A 23,600-nucleotide genomic window follows, 5' to 3' on the forward strand; every position below is an offset into this window, starting at 1 on the left:
AGGCCTATTTTGTTGTCATTTCTGATGCTGTACTTGCATGAAACTGGACTGAACCTCCTTATATGACCATCCTAAGAATATTAATGTTTCAGTATGGGCACTGTGGGGTTGTGTCCAGCAGAGAGAGTAGAATTAATCTCTTGTCAGTACACAGACGGGGAGAGAGGGGTGGAGAAGAGAGAGGTCCCAGTCCCATCTAATCGGATTAGGCGACTGTAGGTTAACAGGCTGCCGTGTCTCTCCGCCCTACATGGGACGGTCGTGTGCACAGCACTTTTACTTTGTGCTGCAGCTCCACTTTTGCAACCTGAACCCATCCATGTGCGCTCGCACCGGATAACTGTGATGACAACTCAATGCGCTTTCGTTTTGGGGGCGCGCTGAAGGTTTCACTTCGAGGGACGTTTACGGCTCAGATGGGGTTAATGTCAGCAAGTCACCGGAGATGACTGATAGGTAACCACACGCGCAACGCAACTAGTCTATAAGCCACCGCAGGTCAAGGAGTTTGCGTAATTTCGGTGATGTAAGTGACTTTTAAGGCGAGATAGTTGGATAGTTGGACAGACAGCCAGTCCCATGCCCGCGCCCCGCGTGCCAGGCTGCACTCTACCCGAGGACGGTGCCCTAGGCTCGGGGGTTAGATGGTGCTGATCACGGACGACAGGGATGGAGGAGGCGCATCGTCGGTCCGGGTCAAACAGCTCCAGCAGCAGCGGCAGAAAGTCAGCCAAGTCCACCCGACCATAGTGGAGGAGCCGCTGTCCAACTCTGACGACGAGGACTACCTGGGCTCGTGCGAGGAGGACGATGAAGAGGACGACGGAGGGGAGGAAGACGATGATGAATTCGAGGAAGTGGACTTCGAGGACTTGGAGGATTGTCGGAGCATCGCGTCCGACGACTCCTTCTACCCGCCGGATGATGTGTTCGCGGACTCGGAGCGCACGCCGTCTCCGGAGAGCCCGGAGCCGCTGTCTTTCTTCCAGGCGTGCTGCACGAACAACGCGGCGATCGTCCGGATAATGATACGGCACGGAGTGAAGGAGGAGGAGGTCAATGAGAAGGACAGGAACAACAGGGTATGGAGCACATAATAGGAGCGATTTGAGTAACTTCACACAAGTACCTAACACTCATTAGTGCGCTTTGACACCAGTGTTACTACATGGAAACTTGTGTCTCAGACTAATGTGAGGGACAAGCCTCTCCAATTACATCTCATAGTATTTCTGGTTATACAATGAGTATTGAGTGGTTTAGGGGCCCCAAATGTAGGCTTTGTTGTGTATTAGTAAACTGCCCATCTCCAACTTGATGGCCTTCATCACCTTCCTGTCTCAGCGCAACTACTTTAGTTTAAGAGGCTCACACTCACTGAAGAAATACTTAAGCTTGAGCCTGCTGCAGTGGCATACTTACCTACTTCCAGGCCTCACAGAAAATAGTTATCACACCAGTATTGAAAAAGGCAGGAACTTCACTGCAACAATCGATAACAATCAAATATTCTAGGTTGCCATTTTAAGTCTTCTAAATGTTTTCAATATTTCTATAATACCCTCACACTTTTATCCTGAATCCTCCTTCACACCAAGCTGTATTTTCTGACAGGTCTTGTGTATGTGTGTGTGTTGACAGACCTCAGGTTTGCAAGAATGAGCAACCTCCAGCTGTATAAAAACACTCCAGTCTCTCACGGTTAGCAGAACACACAATCCTCTGTGTGTGTGTGTGTGTGTGTGTGTGTGAGAGAGAGGAAGGGAAGGAGGGTGTGTATGTGTGTGGTCATGCAAGAACATGCATGAGAGTGTTTGTTCGACTGCTTTTTCTTATGCTGGACTTGGAGTGAATTTGTGGGAGTACGTGAGTAAACACATTATCTCGCAGTGTGATGATGGCATCAGTGTGTCTAAGAGCATTTTGAACAGTCTTGCTAATGGCCCAAGATGCATTTAAGGCCATAAATTCCACAATAGGAAGGTAGCAGTGCCTGTTTGTTGAGTGACTTTTACCTACATCAAACACTGCTGTCGGCAGCAATGTGTTATAATTTATGTGTGACTTCAGTCCACTGAGTTTGAATTACAACAAATATATATATATATTTTCACAAAAGTTGATTTAGCAAAGGAGTCATTGCAAAATCATTGGACATTTTATCTGTAGTGCAATCAAAGCATGCGTCCCTTCACACCTTGTGCATCACTTCACTCCTAGCTGCCAAAAAACTGCAGCCCAGGGCAAAGAGATAAATCCATAATGATGGAATGCTACACTAGTTTTCATTTATCTGGACATTTCACCAATAGAAATTGAATTAGCTGGCAAAGAGCTCTGTGCTGAAGAGGAATCACATCTTTTATTGTTGTAACTCAGTGTATTAGTGTTAAAGCTAGAGTAAGTAACTTCTATAAACAATAACTTAACATGATATAACAACACGAGGCAGATAATCTGTGAAGAAATATCATGATCCTTCTCCTCCTTGTGGTGTTTCTAATGGTATTTACAAGAATCCACCAAAACAATCTATCAGAGCCGACAGCTGAGGAGTCTCTGACGGAGCTGCCATATCAATGAACTGCTGTTGAACTGTGATCAAATTGTCAAACAAGGCAGCACTGATCAAATATGAATGAAGAACATATTTTAGTGTACTGTTTAGCTGTAAAATGAAAGTGTTTGTGACCCAGCCGCCATGTTGAAAACTGTCAAGCCAAATTGAAACACTACCCACTGGCCGGAGTAGGCTTTCTTATGCCGGATTCACACTACACGATAGCAGCCCGATTATAGCCCGATGCAGCGTCATATGGTGTCGGCTCGGATCGTGACTGACAATGAGTGTTGTACACGATAATCCATCATTTTTATCTCGTGTAGTGTGTCATGGTAGACGACAGCCAACGCCACGTCTGGGACGCCTCACAATGTTCCGACAGAAAGTCTATCATGTTTGTTTTTCTTTTTGTCATTCACAACTTCTCCTGTCACAGCCATCATTTTGACCAATAGGTACACAAGGCGATAAGCTGCCGTAGACAACTGTATGACAACACCACAGCCTTTTTGATATTTCCTCTAGGGACGTTACCACAACAGAGTAAAAAGGGAAAAATGATGGCATCAAACAGCAGAGGCACTTAAGCAAGCCACTGAGTACTGCCATTAGCATCAGGCTAGCCAACAATGTTACTTTTTCATAATGGAGACAGACATAAAGTAAGAAAATTAAAAAATAGTGGCTTTTACTCACCACAGCTGCAGAGGCTACCAGCTTTGACACAGACTACATTAGAAATGGGCTGTTATTTATTATTCCCTCTGTATTTTTATATTTTTACTTTTAATCCGCACCCGTTTGGTTGATAAAGTTAATGCATCGCACCATCATTTCAAACTCAGCACTTCCTGTATCTGTTTCAAATTAAAAGCCCCTTATAACCTCGGCTGAGAGAATCCCTGCATTTTCTAAATAGGCTTTTATTGTGAAACATTTGCAGGAACTTGTTGAGGAGGATTCGGTGACTTGTATGTTTGCATAAAGTACTTCAAATGTAGCTCCTGCCATCTGGTGGTGCTTCTTACTTTACTACAATAACATTTCAGCTGGCACATGAACAGACACAGTGACTGAAATAATAATTAAACGTAACAATAATAAAAATAAGACAAGAATAACCCGATGACATCATGCACATCGTGATTGGTTGTGGACCAACATGTAGTCTGTCATGTCTGTTGGTCGAGTCACGGCACGATTTTATGACTCCACAATTGCCTAATCTGACGTAGTGACTACCAGAACAGACAAAAATGTCGTGTAGTGTGAACCCGGCATTATGTTACAGCTAAACAGTACACTAAAATATGTTACTGAAAACACCAGACGGGACAAATAGGCAATGCAGTAACAGAATCCTGATTCATATTCAATCAGCACTTTGACAGCAGTTCAGTGATTGACATGATTGTCAGCTGCTAGGGCTCTGATTGGTTGTTTTCCTTCGGCCATGGTGGATTCTAGGAAATGCCATTAGAAGCACTATGAGGAAGAGGAGGAACATCCCTCGTGTACTACAGTGTGGATGTAGTGACAGTTTCAGCAAATATGACAAAAGGTTACTTTTATAAATGTTAGCCTACCAACTGTAGCTTTAATTGTTTTGCATTTTATTAAGAGAATAGCTCAAAAACCCCTTTCTCATCACCAACACACAGTTTATTACCTTCACATATGGAAGATAACTGTTGTTTTCTACCATTGCCAACTAAAGAGCTCCAGTAGAGACATTTGGAGTGCAGTTGTCGCTGCTTAGGGAGAAAGTTTGTTTAACTCATTTACTTTCTCCACTGAAAATTTCCCAGCTGCTCTGTGCCTCTCATCCTACTGACCTTGCATCAGTAAGCTGTGTCTCTATCCTGAAGGCTACCCCAATCTCTCTTTGTCCCTTCTACTATTCCACTGTCTTCTCACACCACCTCTCCCTCAATACTTCTCTGAATGTATGTAATTACTGATGAGGTCATGGGAAAGAAGAGTAGAAATGACATCATCGGAATGTAAAGATTTTTTCCTTCTCTTCTACATGACATGCGAGTCCCCGAAACACATGCTTACACATAGTGTGTTTCTGTGTGTGTGTGTGTGTAGCCATGAGAGACAGACAATTATGTGTTTGCATAGATAACCAGGATGTGTGCTAGAACATTCGCCATTTGCTTTGCCATACCCTGTGACCTCGGGGATGTGCACATACACGTACACAATACAGGTTAGGCCACTCCTCCATTGGAAACACATGTTGATATGAATCTGTTAAGTTCATTAGTTCGTGTGTGTGTGTGTGTGTGTGTGTGTGTGTGTGTGTGTGTGTTACAACATCCTGAAACAGATGTCAACCGCCTAATATAGCAGACAGCCTGACAATGTAATGTGCAAAACAAACGGGTGTTATCCCAGGCTTGGATTTGGCCAAATGCAGCTTACACACTATTTCCCCTTTCTACTCATCAGCAGGGGATTTTCACGATAATGATTTGTTAATCTTGGAAGACGACAGCAGAGGTCATGTCAAATTATACTTACAATATATGGAAGTATTGTATTGTTTATCAATGGTAGGGTTGACATAAGAAAAAGAAACAGACGGCCCTTTTCAACAGGGAACTGAACTTAAAGTGAAACCTGTCTATTTTCTCTTTAAAGCCATACAACGCTGACAAGAACACAGGGTGTCTACAGGTCCTTAAAATGTCTTAAATTCAATGTTACAACAATAAAAATCATTTAATAGTCTTAAATTTGAATTTGTGAGGGCTTAACTACTACAAACATTTTATCGTATTTAATTTATCCATTCATTAATTAGGGGTGAGTTTGTGTACAAAAATCTCTAAAAGTTTAGAGTGGGTAATTTTTTTCGTATAAACGTGTACACGGGTTTCACCACTGGGTGGTGCTTTTGCATTATAGTATTACAGTAAAGCCCCAGTTATCTGAATACCAACCGAATGGGCCATTTTAATAGAACGGAGCACATAGGCTACTGACCTGTTGCCAAACCCGGTCTCAAACCATTTCTTGTCATATTCACAGTTGCTACCGGCCAGCCCTTCGCTTTAAGACGGTGGCCGTGTGGGTGTGACGTAGTAGATGTTGTGTGAAGTAAAGGGCGTGTAGAGTGTATGGACGGGAATGCACCGTGAAAACAGTACTGTTAATGCTACGGGTGGTTGCAGTCTGCTTACAGTGTTTAGATAGGCTCCAAAAAAAACTAAAAAACTATAATACTGTCATTTTACCTCATACTTGCATTAAACTGTTGGCAAAATGTAGATTGACTTAACTCACTCTAATAACCATATTCCTACATAACACCTACCTCTGCGTAAGACCACACATGTACGCATATAAATAAGGAAAACAAGATTGGTCCAAAAATCTGTCCTAAATTTGGTTAAAAGGTGTCTGGAACTGGTCCTAAAAAGCATTACATTTAACTGTCTGATACCTGTAGGCACCCTGAAACAGCGACCAGCCCTTTAGGACACGAAAATCACATAATAACACACAAACTTATGGAGGCAGTGTTAGACCAACAGCTCCCATGTTCAGCGAGGTACAATTACTGCTACTAGCATAGATAAATTTGTTGCGTGATAAACACTGAGCATACGAATGGATAAGTAAGACTCGGATCATACTGCACAAGTTATGTGAGAGTCTGTCAACAGATGTTTTGATATAGTTGTCAAACGCAGTCACCTATGAGTTCGATTTAAGAATTCTTTCAGTTTTTGGATTCTTAGTTCACCATAACACAGGGTGAGTAATTGATATACAAATGGTAATTTGGGGGGTGAAGTATTCCTTTGAGTTGCCTCAATCCTTCTACTGATACACAGTGCAATACTTCCATATATTGTAAATATAATTTGACATAATCTCCGCAGTAGTCTGTCCCCCAACTGATGAGTAGAAAGTGGGAAGTAGTGTAAGTTTTCTTAATGTTTTCAACACAACATGGGTTGAGTAACTGATACACAAATGTTCATTTTGGGGGTGAAGAATTCCTTTAATATTAACGCTGATACATCAGGCCAATTGAATAGAGGAGGTTTTATACACGTTTTGTCCACTATTTGGAGAACTAATCAGGCTCGGCAAAGGGCGTACATTTGCCTGGTTCAGCCTTTTATTTGACACATAATAAATTGCTTCCTCTGTTGTATGTGGTCCCCTTCAACAGCGAGGTCAGAGGTCAGGTTCAGCTGCAGAGCGGCAGCCCAGGAGCTGGTAGGGAGTCTGTGTTTTTCATAAAGGTACTTTAACAAAGTGGATGTTTGCCAGCACAGGAAAGTAACCCTCAGACTGAGGTTAATGATAGTTCAAGTGGTACATTTATTACCTGCTGCGCAATAAAACAAGTTTATTTTTAAGGGATGTGGATAAAGTAAGACGTAAGAGGTTTGTGTTTTGATATGGCAAATAGGAACGGTAGATTTTTGCACCAAAGCATCCATAACTTTGATATTATTTTTTCCAGTATGTTTTAGAGGCCTATTTAAATCTTGTAGCAGACCAATTCTTGTCTCAATCCAGCCTTTAAAAAAAGCAATAAAATCATAGCTTCCACTTCCGAGCGCACATGCTGAAACTTGATCAAATGCAATCATGATCACAACATAATGAGCCAGACAGGAACAGACAGTCTCCTTCCTCCTGCATCCTCAGAAGACAGGAAGAAGCCATCCATGTTTAAACTCACAAAGCCCGAATGCTAAATTTAGCGAGAAACTTAATGACAAGTCTTTATGTAGGTCACAAGTACGTGTATTTAATTCTCCTTGTATATGATTACGGCACAGTAATTACATGGGCTGTCAGTGTCAGCGTCCCGACTGTATATTCTCAGTGTTGTGACTGTGATAGCGGATGTGTTGGGTACGATTTCAACAAACTGTTGGTGCTGTGTTGTAAAAAGTAAAGGATGAGTGCAAGTCTGTAAACATCAGGGTTATTGCTTCTGAATGTTAATATATATTAATGTATCAGCGTCCTCAGGCACCTCTGACCCTGTCCGGGCAGTGTGTGTGTCGCCCCTGCAGTGAATCGGATAAGTTGTCAAGCTCACATGAAAACTCAATAAGCACACACAAACACACACACACAAACACACACACAAACACACACACACAGAATTCAATCAACTTAAATGAGGCCAGGCCACCCTGCCTGGCTGTTACCTCTCTCTCTCTCTCTCTCTCTCTCTCTCTCTCTCTCCCTCTCTCACACACACACACACACACACACACACACTCTCGTCCTCTTGAACACAATCAAATTTTCCAAATAGGGTGAGATCAGTTGACGCACCAGGGCAGATATACAGTGCGACAAAGTCAACCACACAGTGTCAGACAGGCAGAAAGTACAACCGACCAACACACACATCGACCAACAGGCCAACAGGCAGGCGGACTAAATGAGGCACAGGCGGGGTGAGACAGAAATTTGGCACCGCAGATGGTAGCGAGCACGATGATGCTGCTAGCAAATACAGATGAGTGGAAAAATCAAAGCGACAGTCATACACATCTGATTTGATACAGCCGTGTGAACGCTCAGCTGCAGACAGAAACACACAGCTAACAGGGAGGCTATTGACAGAAACACGGCCCAGTGCGTCTACGTCAGTGCTTCTGGTGTGTGCGATTGAGGGCGGTAGAGTGTGTTGCCCGCCTGTGTGTATGTGTGTGTGTCCCTGAACACAAAGATGTACTGTAAAATGCCAAACGAATGTTTCACTCTGGGCTTACGCAGGCGGTAGAGATGCAGGTTGTCTGCTTGCTCGGATGGTTTGCAGGATTTAGCCTCGGCCGGTACTTATTTGGAAGTAAAAAAATACAGTGTGGGTAAGCCCTTATTTAGGAAACAAGACGGTAGTTTGATTGGTTTATTGAAGAAGTCACATCGGGGAACCCACGAGGGAAGCAGGCTCTTGGTTGCTCTAGCGTGGAGGGCTAATGCTACACATCATAGGGAGATTACACAGGTTTCTACTCAGCTGGGACGCTGTTACAGTTGTGTTTGTGTATGTGATAATGCTGCTGCTGTTTCTCTTAGATGGAATTTACCAGATTTTCCAGCAGTAGCAGAACGATAAACATCATAGGGTGTAAAGAAGTAGTTCTCTAGACTTTGAGGATTAGGACGTGGCTAATATCTGACTTGTCCCATCAATTTTAAAGCCTAAGAATTGATTATTGGTTACATGAAGTTAATTATTCCAGATCCAGCTATATCATTTAATTAAGATGCAATTATAACATGGTTGAACACTGGCAAGGAAACCTGTATTTAATGTGTGTTTATAAGGAACTTTAAGGGTCACACTGGGCGTGGTGTCATCCTCATTGGAGCTAATTATTACAGCGTTCTCACATCAGCTGTAGACGCATACTTACTCATGTCTCCCTCCCCCCCTTTCTCTCTCTCTGTGTCGCTGACTGATACGGCTAAGCCTTTCTATTCCTAGCTCTGGATATTCCCCAGATTACTTTGCGAGTGTGTGTTTGTGTCTTTGTCTGTTTGTCTGTGTGGCTAAAATAAGTTGGCCAGAATTTGTCTGTGTGCATCAGAGCCCACTGACCTTGATTGCAAATAGACATGTTAGTTGAGGTTTAAATGAAGTTAGAATTCAGTTTAGCAAATTTTGAAATATTTTATTCGTTTATTAGGTCAAAATTGTCGTTAACAAAATGAAATTGAAAATTTAAAACATAGCAACATTCAGATCCTCCCAAATGTTGATGTTTTACAGCTTCAATTCCGGTTATGTTAGACGTGTTCTAGATTTGTGTAATTCAGAGGAGCATGTTGAGCATGCCAGAAAAATACCACTTCACACCACAGGGCATTTTGCCTTTAAACATATACTTAATACTTTACAAGCCAGTAAAAGAGAAAAGGTCAAGAAACAGCACTTCCATCAAAGGGAAGTTTTATTCCTCGTTGACTCAGGAGGTAGAAAACTGATTTTATGAAGGTATAAAGAGAGGAGATTACAGTCAGGGAGAGCATATGTCTACGTCCATCAGTATAAAGTAATAAAGCTTTAAAATATTGTGCATCTTCACCTGGCCTACATACAACATTCATAATCCTCCCAAAAACCATCGGTGAGGATTTGAATCTCTGTCGTGCTTATAGTCTCACTTTACATTTTACTGTATCCCTATCTCACACACTTGTGCCACACACACACTCATCCCTCTCTGGAAGTGCCTCTCCTGATTGTTTCAGGGTTGTTGAGCTACCTGGTAGTGTTGTTATTTTTATCCCTTTAGCCTCAGAGTTAGTCATTGAGTGGGTAATATTGTGTAGCACATGATTGCCTTCTCTCGATTCATGCGCGTCCCTGCAATTGTATGCTGCGTGTGCATTTCTCTTCAGTCACCAACATCGCCAGCGGCCACTGGTGAAGTGCACCAGAGCCCAGTAAATGTAACACATATTCCAAGCAGGGATGAACACTTGAGCGTAAGAGAAGAAGGGTAGAGAAGAAGTTAAATGCTTGTGCGTGTTTGTGCGTGAGCGAAAAAGGTTCACAGAGAAAATAGGACATTGCCAGACGACTGAGATTGCTCCAGACATGCTGCGGGGCATGCTGCTAAAGTACAACACAGCAGGGCTGGAGGCCTGCCAAGAATGTGTGTGTGTACGTGAGAAGGAGAGGGAGACATAGACAAGGTCTACATGCAAGTGTCTAACCAGATAGAGCAATCTGGAGCTGTGCCAGTGTAAGTGAACTTCCTCCAGACAATCCAGCAGTTAACTCTGCAGGAATGCCATCTCCACCTTTCCCACTTTACACTGTCAGGTTCCAGTTTGTCGTACAGGTGAAAAAACATCTATTGCACATGAACTGTGAACAGATTTATCAGACCATCACATGTTTTCAGAATATTGGCGCTGTTTCGTCTTCAAAAGTGTGACTGGAAAACTGGTCACATGAGGTAACATGATGATGACATAGTTTTTATCCTGGTTAATTAAGGATGATTGAAACATTCTGCAACCTGATGAAAGAACTTTAACCTGTATCCTGTTTTCCAATGTTTTTGTGTGTAAGAGTGCTTTCACACCTGCCCTGTTTGGTTTGGTTCAAGCGAACTCAAGTTTGTTTGCCCCCTAAGTGCGGTCCATTTGGGCAGGTGTGAACACAGCAATCGCACTCGGGTGTGCAACAAAACAACCAAACCAAGACTTTCTTTAGGAGGTGGTCTCAGTCCGGTTACAAACGAACTCTGGTGCAGTTCATTTGAGGTGAGAACGTGTTCTGACCTGGATCTGAACCAACTGCAGTCACATGACACATTGTTTGGGTTAAACATGAGCATGTTACAGTCCTGGAGGATTATTAATGTGCACCTCCTCCTGTACTGCCTTAATATGCACATTCAGCACATCCAATGCATCAAAACATTGTTTTCTAGTTGGAGCCGCGCCTCGTTTTCAAACTGTATGGTTTGACTAAAATGAACAATGACAGCAATATAGTCCACGATGAGCAGCGCTAAAATCAACCTGCGTAGTTGTCCCTCCATTGTGACATTAGAAAGTGTCACATTTATCTTGCAAGTGTACTCTTCTTCAACGTTTGCTTTACTTCCTGGATTTTTCCCACATGGAAATTCTGACCAATCAAGAGCAGCTTTCTCGCGCAAGGCATTTTATCTGGTCCGCTTGTAAATGCTGCCGTGAGAACACAACCAACTCTAGGCAATTATGCAACTTAGAAACAAGATTAGTCCCTGATTCAGACCAAAGCAAGACAACTCTAGGTCTGAAAGCACCAAGTGACGAATAGACGATTTTTGGTTGTGCATTGTTAACTTATCTCCATTAAAAGTACTTGTTTTTGCCACTGATAGGCTCAGATTGCTATTAGAGGTGTCTGATAACATTATGAAAACGACCCCACAGAGAAATGAAAAGCTTTCCTAACCTTGCTCTTGATCAGGCCTGTCTGGTGAAGTCTTGTTCTGAAACGTCCCGAGACGTGACTTGAGCTGCAAAGAGTGTGTTGTGTACGAGTGCAGTGAGGGTAGCTTAGTGTTATCTAAAAGATTTTCAGTGCCGTGGCTGAATATTTAGCTGATTTCAACAATGTGGAAAAGTCCGCAAGAGTTTAGGAAAGACTTCTCCCCTGAGTGTGACTTCATTACACACACTAACAAACAAAATGGATCAGCAAAAGGCAAGGTTTCAGTTCCCTGCAGGGTCTTTTCCATAATGTTGTCAGACACTTATAATAAAAATCTGAGTGTGTCAGTGGCAAAAACAAGAACTTTTAATGGAAATAAACTGACAGTGCACAATTCCTGTAGGGATTACATTGTTACACTGTTTTGCAGAAGCCTTCTCTCAGTACTGAACCAGTTTGAAAACTTGTCTCCATTAGTCACTTCGGCACAAACACATGGGAAAATAGGGTCCAGACTGAGTGTTGGCAGGATCTTATATTTCGACTTTGATGAGTGGTGATATTGTTTAGAATCCAGTATGTGGAGATGCACATATAACCATCCTTGCACACCCTGTCAGTATAATGTGTGTGTGGGTTGTAGTAGGTGGATATGGGGGAGGTTGGCACCAACTTTGCAAGTCTTCTTTTAAACCTTCAGGCCCTCTGTGTACCAGTCCTCAGACATTATTATATTTATTCATTTCAGCGAGAGAGAACTTTTGATGACATCCACACCGGAGTCTGAGAGAGTAATTTAGCGAAGTAACACAGTGTGCTCAAGAGCACTCATTAAATCTACTTGATGCTTTTAGTTTTTAGTCTTGCCTCCTATGAGGAGAACATCATGTTACAGAAGCAGGTTCGCGAATCAAGGAATGAACAAAGTGTAACAAGTTAGCTAAAATACTCATCTCCTACCTGCAAAGGTTGTTCCTCATGTCTGATTTTTAACTCTTTATGGCACAGATCTGATAGGTTAAATACATATTTTTATCCTGCGATCTGTCCTTAGGAGATGACTGTTAGATATTGCTTCTGTTTAATCACCATGTCAAAAACACAGGACACACATGCACTTTCATCATACTGTATTCTTTTAGGTTATGACATAATCTCATGACCTGAAAAAGCCTTTAAAGCTGAAAATGAAAGAGGTGTAAGAGAGTTGGGGTTTTGTTTTGTTCCTAGAAACACAAGGTCTAAATGAAAATGCCTCCCCGCTCTATGCCTTGATTACTCTCAGCAGGCACCTGTAGCAGAATACATAAATATTTGTCTTTCATCTGATGCACGCACCGTCGGCGTGTGTTTTGACAGAGTAGCTTTGACTGGTTGACCTTTCCAGCACACCTGGGTTTAATAGAGCGCTAATTAAGAGTCCCTGTAGGATCCGCTTGCTTGCCAATTAATAGACTGTTATGAACAACACATTGTTTGTTTGACTTTGTTGCAATTTCTTTTTGATAGCTCCAGCTTCACACGATATCACAAGTAAGCCTGAGCTGAAATATAGTGGTACAATCATTTATTATAATGAAGTACTAGAAACTGTTTGGCGACTTAAGCCACTTGAAAGTGTATTTTGCTTCTCATTTTGAACACAAACTCCTCAGCTCAATTTGAAGTATTAATTACAGAACATGTAGGTGTTATGCCTGTTTTTGGGGAGCATTTTCACTTTTATCATGCCTCATGCCAGCGATGGCCTTGGAGGAATGTTTTCAAATTAGGCATAAACGTCCACTTGGACTGAACGATGAATTGATTAGATTTTGGTAGTCATAGGTCAAAGGCCAAGGTCACTGTGACCTCATCTGTCTCATTCTCATGAACACAATATCTCAAGAACACCTCAAGGGAATGTTTTCCAAATTTGGCACAAACGTCACAAACGTCAGGTGAAGGTCATTGTGACCTAACAAAACATGTCCTTAACCATAACTCAAGAATTCATACATTAATTATGACAAAATTTCACACAAATGTCTAATAGGACAAAATGATGATGTGATGACATTATATATCCAAAAGGTCAAAGGGCAACTTCGCTGTGACATCGTAATGTTCTGCTTAAAACACTTTTCTGGCCATTATTCAACATCATTTCTCAAGAACAGAAGGGGAAACATTTGGTCAGTTCGAATTGGTGACACTAATCTTGGGTGTTGACCTTGAAACTGTGCTGATTGTATAGATCGTCTGTGCTGCTCGGGGTCAACCAATAGTCATCATTTAGGGCCATTAGTCGACTAGTCGCCCACATGTTAATGATATTAATTTAATTATTAAATGATATATTTTGGGCGGGGCAACACAATGGTTTGAGTTGGAGGTGTGAGAAAGAATAGTATCAGTAACATTGTTAACACTGTGCTACATTACAGAGAAATACAAAACCGTACTAATGAACCTTCATTAATATAAGTCTATATTTTATCGCCTGTTAATGACGCTGTGGGCTAATGGGCATGTAGCTACTTCCATGTTTCAAGTGATACGTCATGTTTGTAGTCGACCAATGAAGATGAGTTTACATATCACCTTGGGTTCGTCCTTCACCTTCTCAAAATGATCCCTGTAAATTAACCTGACTCCTGTCTGCACCCAAAATTTAGGAATGGTCCAGTTTGTGCCAGAGTGCGCTCCGGCACTCAGAACGAGTATTTCTGAATGCACCACTCGTGCATTAATCCCTTCTTTTATTGGCTAATTTATTTATTTTGGCTCCCTGAAGGAAAACATGCATCCTAAATCAGCATTAATCAGCACCTGTGCTCTGAGCCATCCAGTGAAAGACATCTCTTTAAGAGACGTGTTTCATGTACAAATGTATAAATACACTGTATATATGATATGTCAACTGAGAACTCTGTGTTCCTAAATTCTGCTCACAGCTTCCCCCCATCTCTCCTCTGGTGGTAAACGTGTTTGTCTTGGCTGGTGAAGTGTGCACCTTCCAGAAAGTACCCAACTTTTACAGGAGTTTTCCAACACTCACACACTCCAAAACTCACATAAACTCACACTTGCAGACTAAAATTTACACATACGTCCACACACACACACACACACACACACACATAAATGGGTCCCTATTCTGGAGTGAAGACACGTACACACAGAAGTACACAACAACATCAGAGGAGGAGACAGCTCATTTTTCCGCTGAGTTCAAGACGGTTCAGTCCTCAATGAAAAGACAACAGATGTCACATTTATTCAAGGATATTAGTTTTGAAAGATGCACAGAGGTCTCTTGGTCTTGTGGGTTTCTACTGACACTGCCGTGATCGCATTTTTCTTCGTACAGCTTCCTATATGTCAGCACTTTACTGCAGTTTTGCTTCATCTTCCTCTGGCAAGTTTTTCGCCCCCTGAACATTTTTGCTGATTCTAAACTTAAACCTCTCCTCCTCTGCCTTGTCTTTTAACTCCTCTCCTGTCACTTTTTTTGTCTCAGATAGGGCTGTTGGTCGCATGCTACCAGGGTTACGTAGACGTCGTCATAGCGCTGTCTCAGTGTCCCTATCTGGATGTCAACTGGCAGGACAGCGAGGGAAACACAGCTCTCATCACTGCTGCTCAAGCAGGTAACACACACACAAATGGACACAGCAGCATATCAAACACTGGCTTAGTTACACACACACAGGCGCTGACAGGCCGGTTCAAAGCACTGTTGAACACATGCACGCACAGATACAGATATACACACACAGGCAGTTTGGCACTAATGCTGACACAGACGAACACACACAGAGGAGCCTATAAAAAAAGTCTGCACTCGCTGTACTTACGCTTTTTGAAACAGAAGTGATGAGTGTGTTGTGTGAGAGGAGATAAGGACCAGCCGTATGGAGGTGGATCTCGCCCTGTCCAAAATATGACAGACAAGTGTGATTGAGCACTCGCAGCTCTTTTCCAAGCCAACATTGTGATTGCAGACTGTGTGTTGTGACCTACATTAACTGCTGTGCGTCACTGTGTTCTTCAAGGCCACATCACAATCACCAACTATCTCCTGAACTACTACTCCGGGTTGGACATCGAGAGGAGAAACTGCCATGGCTTCACCGCTCTGATGAAAGCCGCCATGCAGGGCAGGGTGGAGTGTGTGCGCTCGCTCATGATGGCAGGTGAGAAAATGTGTCTAATTACACCAAATGTACAAAACTCAACAGCAGTCAGAAGGCAGGAAATGTGTGGATTCCATAACACAGATACAAATGACTCAGAAATGTGTCGCTGATATGTCTGGATTTTACAAACTGTCTGTTTTCTGGCAGTTTTCAGACAGTTTTGACTGATTACAACCACAAAAGATGTTGTTTACTCTGCCATTATTCTGCTGTCAAGGCAGCTCAGAAAAATATGAACAGATTTTCAGTAAAATCGCTGGACAGATGGACGATTTGAATTTTTTTCAGGTTTTGGCAGTGATACAGATTTTAGTTATTAGATGATTATTCTCTCTTTATCCATAACTATAAAACTAATGGAGAAAATTGACACCAAATCACTGAGATGGCGCTAGAGTCAGGATTTGATTTTAACTTTGAAGGCTCAGTGTGTTGGATTTAGGGGAATATATTGGCAGAAGTGAAATATATTTCAACTAGTCCATACCCATTGGTAGCTTTGTCATCTTCTACCTATGCCAATCCTCAATGCCTATGTGCAGTTTCACATAGATTGACCACGTCAGTGAGTAGAAAAACGTGGGATAGACAGAATGACACACTGACAGTTTCCGTGATTATGTACAGCATACCATACCATGACTTAGTCATACCAAAAATTAGAAATAAAACAACAACATTGGTCCACAGGGGGAGCCACAGCGATCGGTCGCATTTTAGCCATTTTTAAGCATTTTTCTGTTGTTATAGCGCCACCCAGTTGCCAATTAGAGTTAAATTTCTCCAGTCACCTTGAGGCATCCTGTTCTACATATCTACCAAATTTAGAAAAAATCTATATGGCGGTTAGGCCTAGATAAGAAATTAGCTCTCTAGCGCCCCCATTTTGTTTGATGGTGATCGGTGAAACCCTTGAGATGTTATACACCTTTATGTGATGAGCCATGCCCTCTGCAATATTCATTGCCTTATAGAAGCTCAGTTTTAGTAAGTTTTCCAACTTTTGCCAAGAGGGAACTTTAGATATTGGTACTTCCTAGGAAGAGATTGATTTTAAGTGTTTTTCAAAAAATTCAAAATGGCGGAAAATCTATATAACTGTAAGTTATGGGTTCTTGAGGCAAATTTGTTCCTCATGAGGAGAGGCATCTCTGTGCAAAGTTTCATGTCTCTACAACATACAGGGCATGAGATATGCCCATTCAACATTTGCAATTTCAATCGGTTGCCATAGCACCCCCCTTTGGCCAATTGATGTAATATTGCTTCATTGGCATCCTCCCATGACCCTCTACCACTGTGCCAAATTTCACATGGATTGACCAAGTCAGTGAGGAGAAAAACGTGGAACAGACACACAGACAGAGTTTTCATCATTATATAGTAAGATAATAATGTTTTCTTCACTACATAATCACATGAAAATAATAATCTTTATGTTTTCATTGCTTTTAAATTAGTTGTTTAAAGTATCTACAGAGGAAGCAGGTCCTCTTCCACAGCATCTGCCATGTCTCGCCACCATGTTTCTACAGTAGCCCAGAATGGACAAACCAAACACTGGCTCTAAACAGGCCTGTTTGCGTTTTTGCTTTGGCCACCATAGTTAGCAACCCCTCCGCAAAGAGCCAAACAGTGTCTAAAAAACCACTGATTTTTAATGTGAAGCGGCTTCATTCAGTGTTTTTACTGGTTTAAATCTCCAGTTAAATTTGTTTTGGAGAGGACGAGACCTCTGCAGATAAATCGGCTCCCGTTAAAAACCTCCTGAACATCTGGATCTTAAGTTACTAGAGAAAAAAGATGAGCACACATTAGTAGGTGGCGGGTTAGCGGCTTGACTGCTATAAGATTTGTTGGAGATACATTGATTTGTAATGTGAAACCACTTTATTTAGTGTGTTTTTTTAATTGGTTTTAATTGCCTGGTCTGTTTTGGAGAGGAGGCGACCTCTCCGGATGATTCGGCTCCTAGTAAAAATCTCCTGAACAATGAAAACTGAAGGAATCCTAACCAGGAGTTCCCGCTTGGCATATGGGGAAAGTTTCAGCTGGTTGCAATCTGTAATCCTCACCAGCAGAGGCCACTAATTCCTACCTACTACTCCTTTAATGCACCTTCACTTCTGATCTCTGTTTATCCACCATCATCAACATATTCAACCGGCCTCGTTGTGTCTTCCAGGAGCTGCCCTGAATGCCAGGGACTTTGGCCGCCACTTCACTGCCAGGGAGTGGGCCTTCTTTACGGGCCGTTATGAAACTGCCTGGGTGATGACGCGCCTCATGGAACGGCCCTGCCCGCACCAGTTCTGTGATACATACAGGTAAACTCATGGCTGGATCATGTTGTTTCTGTGTACGCCTGTCTCGCACATATACCAATATCTGAAAGAGTGACACAAGCATAGAACATACAATAATACAGACGCATCAAGCAACAGAAAAGCAGTCTCACAGTGGATTTATATCAGATTTGCTTACCTCAGTCTAGAGTGGCCTTCACTGGCATCACTGGTGGCCAAAGCCCAGGAGCCCCGTGGCTGTCTGAAGCGCCTGTCTGACACCGTGCGGAACATCTTCAACATGGCCAATGTCACCAACCCTGAGGATGAGGGCGTCATCGACCACATGGTGTCTGTCACAACTGCCATGAGGAGCCCTTTGATTGCGGTAGCATGCCATACAGTGAGTAATTAAGCTCTAGATTGTATTTACTCTTCATTATCCACTTGTTCATTAGTCAGCGTTAAACAGTATCTGACAAGATCCAAGAACAACCACCACCCACGTCCCTCAGTTTCTCCCTCACACCAACAATCACTTTGCAAATGTGCCGTAAGCCGAGATAAGGTGAATCAGGTAACTACCCTTTGTGATAAGAAAGATTTTTAAAGTCTTAAAAGTTGCTCTCCTCTGCATTATTCCCGCTGGTGTCTGTACATACTCAGCATATCAGGGCTCATTTTCTTATCTTCAGATGGAGCCAAACATTCTTGTACGATGTTGAAACCACCTTCAACAGACTTGAAATTTGTCTGAACAGTCAGTATCTGCGTGTTTTCAGATCAGTGTGCAAATTACGTCTGTTGTTGTGCTTATCAAGTAGCAGAATAAAGTTGTTCTAACGCTGCTGTTTCGTAGAATTGATGTGCAAATAAACTAATAATTATACCGAGATAATGATGCTATTAAAGGATAAATCTGGCGCTAATTTCTGCTTTTTCTTGGGATTTGCTCATAATAATTAAAGGATATAATTAACGGCAGCCTTATCTGATAAGCAGGTTATTCATGCAAGATTACCAGTACTGCAATACTGCAAACAAAGGGGAGACTGAGCACTGCTTTTTTTGTTATCACTATTATTGCCACTGCAGTGCTCCTAATGTTGATATTATAACAAGTAATAAAAATGCCATACTGTTGATTTTCTTTCAGGTGTGTCCTGACAGCCCTCCAAGCGTGGGCAAACGGCGCTATGCAGTACCTGAGATCATCCGCCAGCAGCGCGCCAAGGAGCTCCGCTCTCTCAACCCCGACAGGGTGGACAGCCACCTCAAACTCTTCCAGAACTCCCGGGTCACACTGGTGGCCAAGAACTCAGCAGACCGCCGGGCCAGCCTTCAGGCCCAGAGCGTGGTGCCTCGACACCGGAGCTCCAGCCTGAGCGTGCTGGCTTATAACGAAGCCCTGGAGCTGCGGAGAACCAGCCTGCTGCCCATGCACATGGTGCTCAGGAGGAGCAGCGTCAGGCCGGGGTTCAGCATCCCCAAAGTGAGGGTGTCCAAGGCGCCCACGCCCACTTACGAGCCAGAGAAGATCCGGAGGAAGAGCAGCGCCAAAGACGGAGGGGGGCACCTGCTGCAGATACCAAAGTGGCGGTATAAGGAGCTGAAGGAGGAAAGGAAGAAAGCGGAGGAGGCCGAGAGGAGGAGGCTGGAGGCTGTGACCAAGAGACACCTTGCTGCAGGGAAAAGGAAATAATATCATTGCCTCAGAAGATGCCATGTACACTACCCCAAAGAGAGACTAAATCTGAACCGACTAAAACTGGGTAGATTTGACTTTAATATTTTTCTACAATATATAAATTCCTAGCAGTGTTCCTGAAAGAGGACAGCAGACTGAAGGCTGCTTTCCAAGACGGACGCCAGTTGGCCTCTTAAAAATGTCTGCCGGAGCTTTGACAGCATGAGAAGTGGACAGTGCTCGGCGTCCTTTTTGATGTCAAACAGAGAATACCCAGGGGGTTTGATACTTGAAATGTTTTTAGCTAACTTATTTTTCATATTTATTGCTTTTTGATGAATAGCTCGTCTATATTTTGTTACGCTTCGGGTGCAGCAATGCAGCAGCGTTTTTGTATCGGAGAAGACACTTACTGACACACATTCTCTCAGATTGTAACCGCAGCAGGAGTGTGTTCATCTTTCTACCTAAAAAAAAATGAATTTTTAAAGACGTTACGGAATGATGTCTTAAAAATATTCAGTGGAGAATACTAATGGGTGTGAGGAAGCTAAACATAAGCTTATGTAAAATTTAATGGCAAATGACAGCAATATTTTTAGATGCTTATTTTGTTTCGCTTTATAACAACAAACCCATGAATGTATTTCGCATATATATTTTATATTAGAGATTTTAATGCTTTTCAATGACATACTTTTTTATTCGATATGGACTTTTTCACATACTGACATATAAACAGCTATGTTTTATAGTCTTAACGTTCGAGACCAAGACGGAAATGTGAAGCGGTGTTGTGATGTAACACTTCAATTTTACAGTGTGGGAATAAATGTCAAACTCTTCCCGGATCTTCACACTGCGATGAATGCGACTCTAAGATTGGATTTGGTGTATACAGGGTACAGATGATGTGAACAAATAAACACTTCTGCAAACTGTGTTTCTTTTTTACTGTTGCTCAGTCATGTTGGAAAGTTAATAAGAAAACCATGGGACTTTGATTACACCCTTCTTGATTTTCATAAAACATCTCAGCATTAGGGCATGTGTTTAATCTATTAACAACTGCAGAAGGTTGAGCCTCGGCCACTGTCACACTACAAGCAGAATTGGAGTGATAATCCCTAAAATATGGACCCTCTGATAAAAACAGCCATTATAGAGCAAGAGGTCAGCTCCCTGTTTTAACATTAGACCAGTGGAAATAATGGGCCGAAAAATAGCCGTGAGTTTAAAACACACAGGGCCGCGGGGAGAGCAGCGATATAACAATGTCGGGATTTTTCAGAGCACAATTTCACGGTCCTAACTCCTCGTGGCGATTGCAGCTTAAGTGCCATCCAAGAGTGTGTGTCTAATATACATGGTGATGAGTTGCTAAGGGGTTACAAGGGCACGGCGCCGCAGAATCATTTCTTCAAATAAACTTCATTGACTTCAGAGTGGCAATCTGCTTGGATACTGCCCAGAGGAAGTCATTTGAAGACAACAAAAGATGAGCAAGCTGCACTTAGCAAACTGTAAGTGGTTGTGGGATTAACATATTTAACATCAACATAAGAAAACCTTTCATATGAAAATGGCTTTTGCTGGCGACGCAGTATCATGGCCGACAGTGTCTGTAGCCTAAGTGTGCTGACCATGAATAAAAACTACATCAACTTGCAATGTTTTGTGAGTCAGTATGGTGCATTTTTGAAAGGTTCCTGCTAGTATTTCTGTTGTTTTTGGACTACCTGTGGATACACCACATGCTCATATTACAGGATACTGCATGAGTGTGTGGTGTGTTTGTGTGTACGAGAGAGACAAAACCTATTAGCCCTGAATGCATCGGATAATATTTAGGTCATGGTCGTAGCTCAAACAGCTGTTGGCTCAGATTGTAACCTGAGATTATGAAGCGCTACAGGCTTGGTCAGCGATTCCCCTCCTGCCCTCCTCCTCCCACACACCGACCCACATCCCTCATAGAAATTCAGAGGGGGCCAAATAAACAGGGCACCATGCACTGATAGTGTGGCAGCTATTATGTCATGCTGTGATGCTACGGGCTGGGATTTAGACAGCGTGACCTGATTCTGGATCAGCAGTGAGTGAGGGCTCCTGTCAAACCTGTGAACTCAGGGGGGGGAATCCTTAGTTGGGGCCCTCTGCTGGTTGATTTAGGTACAACACTTAGGGATTTCTGCATGTTGGATTGAGTGTATCAGTATATTGCTGAATAATCTGATATAATTCTGATATATAAGTATTGTATCTCAGGAAAATAGACTAATTGTGAACCACATCTGAGGCTTTTTGCATAAACAATACATTCACCATACAGTCATTCATTTTCCGTAACCACTTACCCTGTTGGGGGGCTGGAGCCTATCCCAGCTGCCATAGGTTGAGAGGTGGGGTACACCCTGGACAGGTCACCAGGCTGACACATAGAGACAGACAACCATTCACACTAACATTCACACCTATGGGCAATTTAGAGTCACCAGTTAACCTGCATGTCTTTGGATTGTAGGAGGAAGCCAGAGTAAACCCACCTGAGACCCGAGGATCGAACCCCCAACCCCCGGCTCAAACCAAGAACCCTCTTGCTGTGAGGTGACAATGCTAACCACTGTTTCACCATGCCGCCTATAAACAATACATGCTCTAAAATATTATCCCTACGGTCACTTTTTCCATACCCTCAGATTTAGAAATAACTAAATGTAATTCATCCCAGTGCTGAAGGCATGAGAGCTATATAATATTCTTTTTTTCTTTAGTATTCTGTGAAATGATAAGTGTGATGCAATCAAGGATAAAGTAGGTCCTTCTTAATGAATTCCATTTCTGAAAAGCTGAAAGTATGAATAAATGAAAATGTCTCACAATTAAATCAGCATCAGAATTATCTACAACTTGTGAACTGAAAATGAACCTCAAGTGCCGGTGCCCTCGCTGATAAAAAAGTGAGGAAATCTTGGCTCTCTTTCAAAAGAAAAAAAATCTCTCGGGAGTTTCAGTAACACCAAACTTGATAAAAAAAGTACTGCATCTTACTTTCTGTTTGATTTTCAGCAGGGACACAACAGGAAAAAGGGTTTTACATAAAATCCTGTCAGTGCTGTTTGAGGACTACCACAGAAAACAGAAGTTGGAACTGCATGTAGTTTGTTTTGGTGGAGTTGGAGCCAAAATGTCACCGTACATTTGTCATCTTAGCCCTGATGCTTTATCAAAATGACCGCGAGCAAATCCAAAAAGGTCCTGATCTAAATGACTAAAAATACCTCCTCCTCCCACTGGTGCCTATCGACTGAAGCCTGTGTCACAGGCATGACCAGTCTCAACTAGCTGCAGCCAGTTTTAATGTTCGGGGGGACTACATGGCTAACAGCTGGTGGTGTATACTCAGGGCTAATAAAGTGGCTCTAAATGAGGACTTGGCTCTGAGGGTAAAGTGCCTTAAACTGTAACCTTGACTGTTTTTCTGGCGTTGGAAGAAAAACTAAAAAAGCATGTTTTGGGGTCAGTCTGACAGAGACAGATAACCTCTCTTGCCTGCAGGAACTGGCCTCCCCTAAATATACCCACACAAAGGACAGTGCCTTGCTAATGGGCAAATTGTTTGTTGTTATTAGGCACCAGTACTGCCCAGAACAGACTACTGAGCCAGTCAATGAGTGCGCCCACCAGCTTAAAGGGCAACTTCTGGGTTTTTCGACCTAGACCCTGTTTTCCAATGTTTTTGTGTCTAAGTGACAAATGGGAACAGCAATTTTTGAAAAAGGTCCAGTATTGAGCGAGTCCCTGGCACCAGCGGAACAGGCTGCAATGTAACCAATTAGGGCATTTGGCCCCACATATTTACATCCACTGTAAGTGCTTGTTTTTGCCATCGACTGGCTCAGACTGTTATTATATGTGTCTGACAACATTATGGAATTGATCCCTACAGAGG

The 23,600-nt window shown here is 42.5% G+C and overlaps 1 protein-coding gene across 1 annotated transcript; it reads left to right on the top strand.

Moving 5' to 3' along the window:
* Positions 1-254: 254 nt before the first annotated feature.
* ankrd33ba (ankyrin repeat domain 33ba) lies at positions 255-20,556 on the top strand. The gene is made up of 6 exons (XM_050056752.1): positions 255-1,082; positions 14,998-15,127; positions 15,533-15,673; positions 17,862-18,003; positions 18,166-18,364; positions 19,118-20,556. Exons 1-6 carry the CDS (start codon positions 645-647, stop codon positions 19,661-19,663), a joined length of 1,596 nt encoding a protein of 531 aa, XP_049912709.1. The 5' UTR covers positions 255-644; the 3' UTR covers positions 19,664-20,556.
* Positions 20,557-23,600: the final 3,044 nt, after the last annotated feature.

Source organism: Epinephelus moara, chromosome 11, assembly GCF_006386435.1.
Source record: "Epinephelus moara isolate mb chromosome 11, YSFRI_EMoa_1.0, whole genome shotgun sequence".
Classification (NCBI taxonomy): Eukaryota; Metazoa; Chordata; class Actinopteri; order Perciformes; family Serranidae; genus Epinephelus; species Epinephelus moara.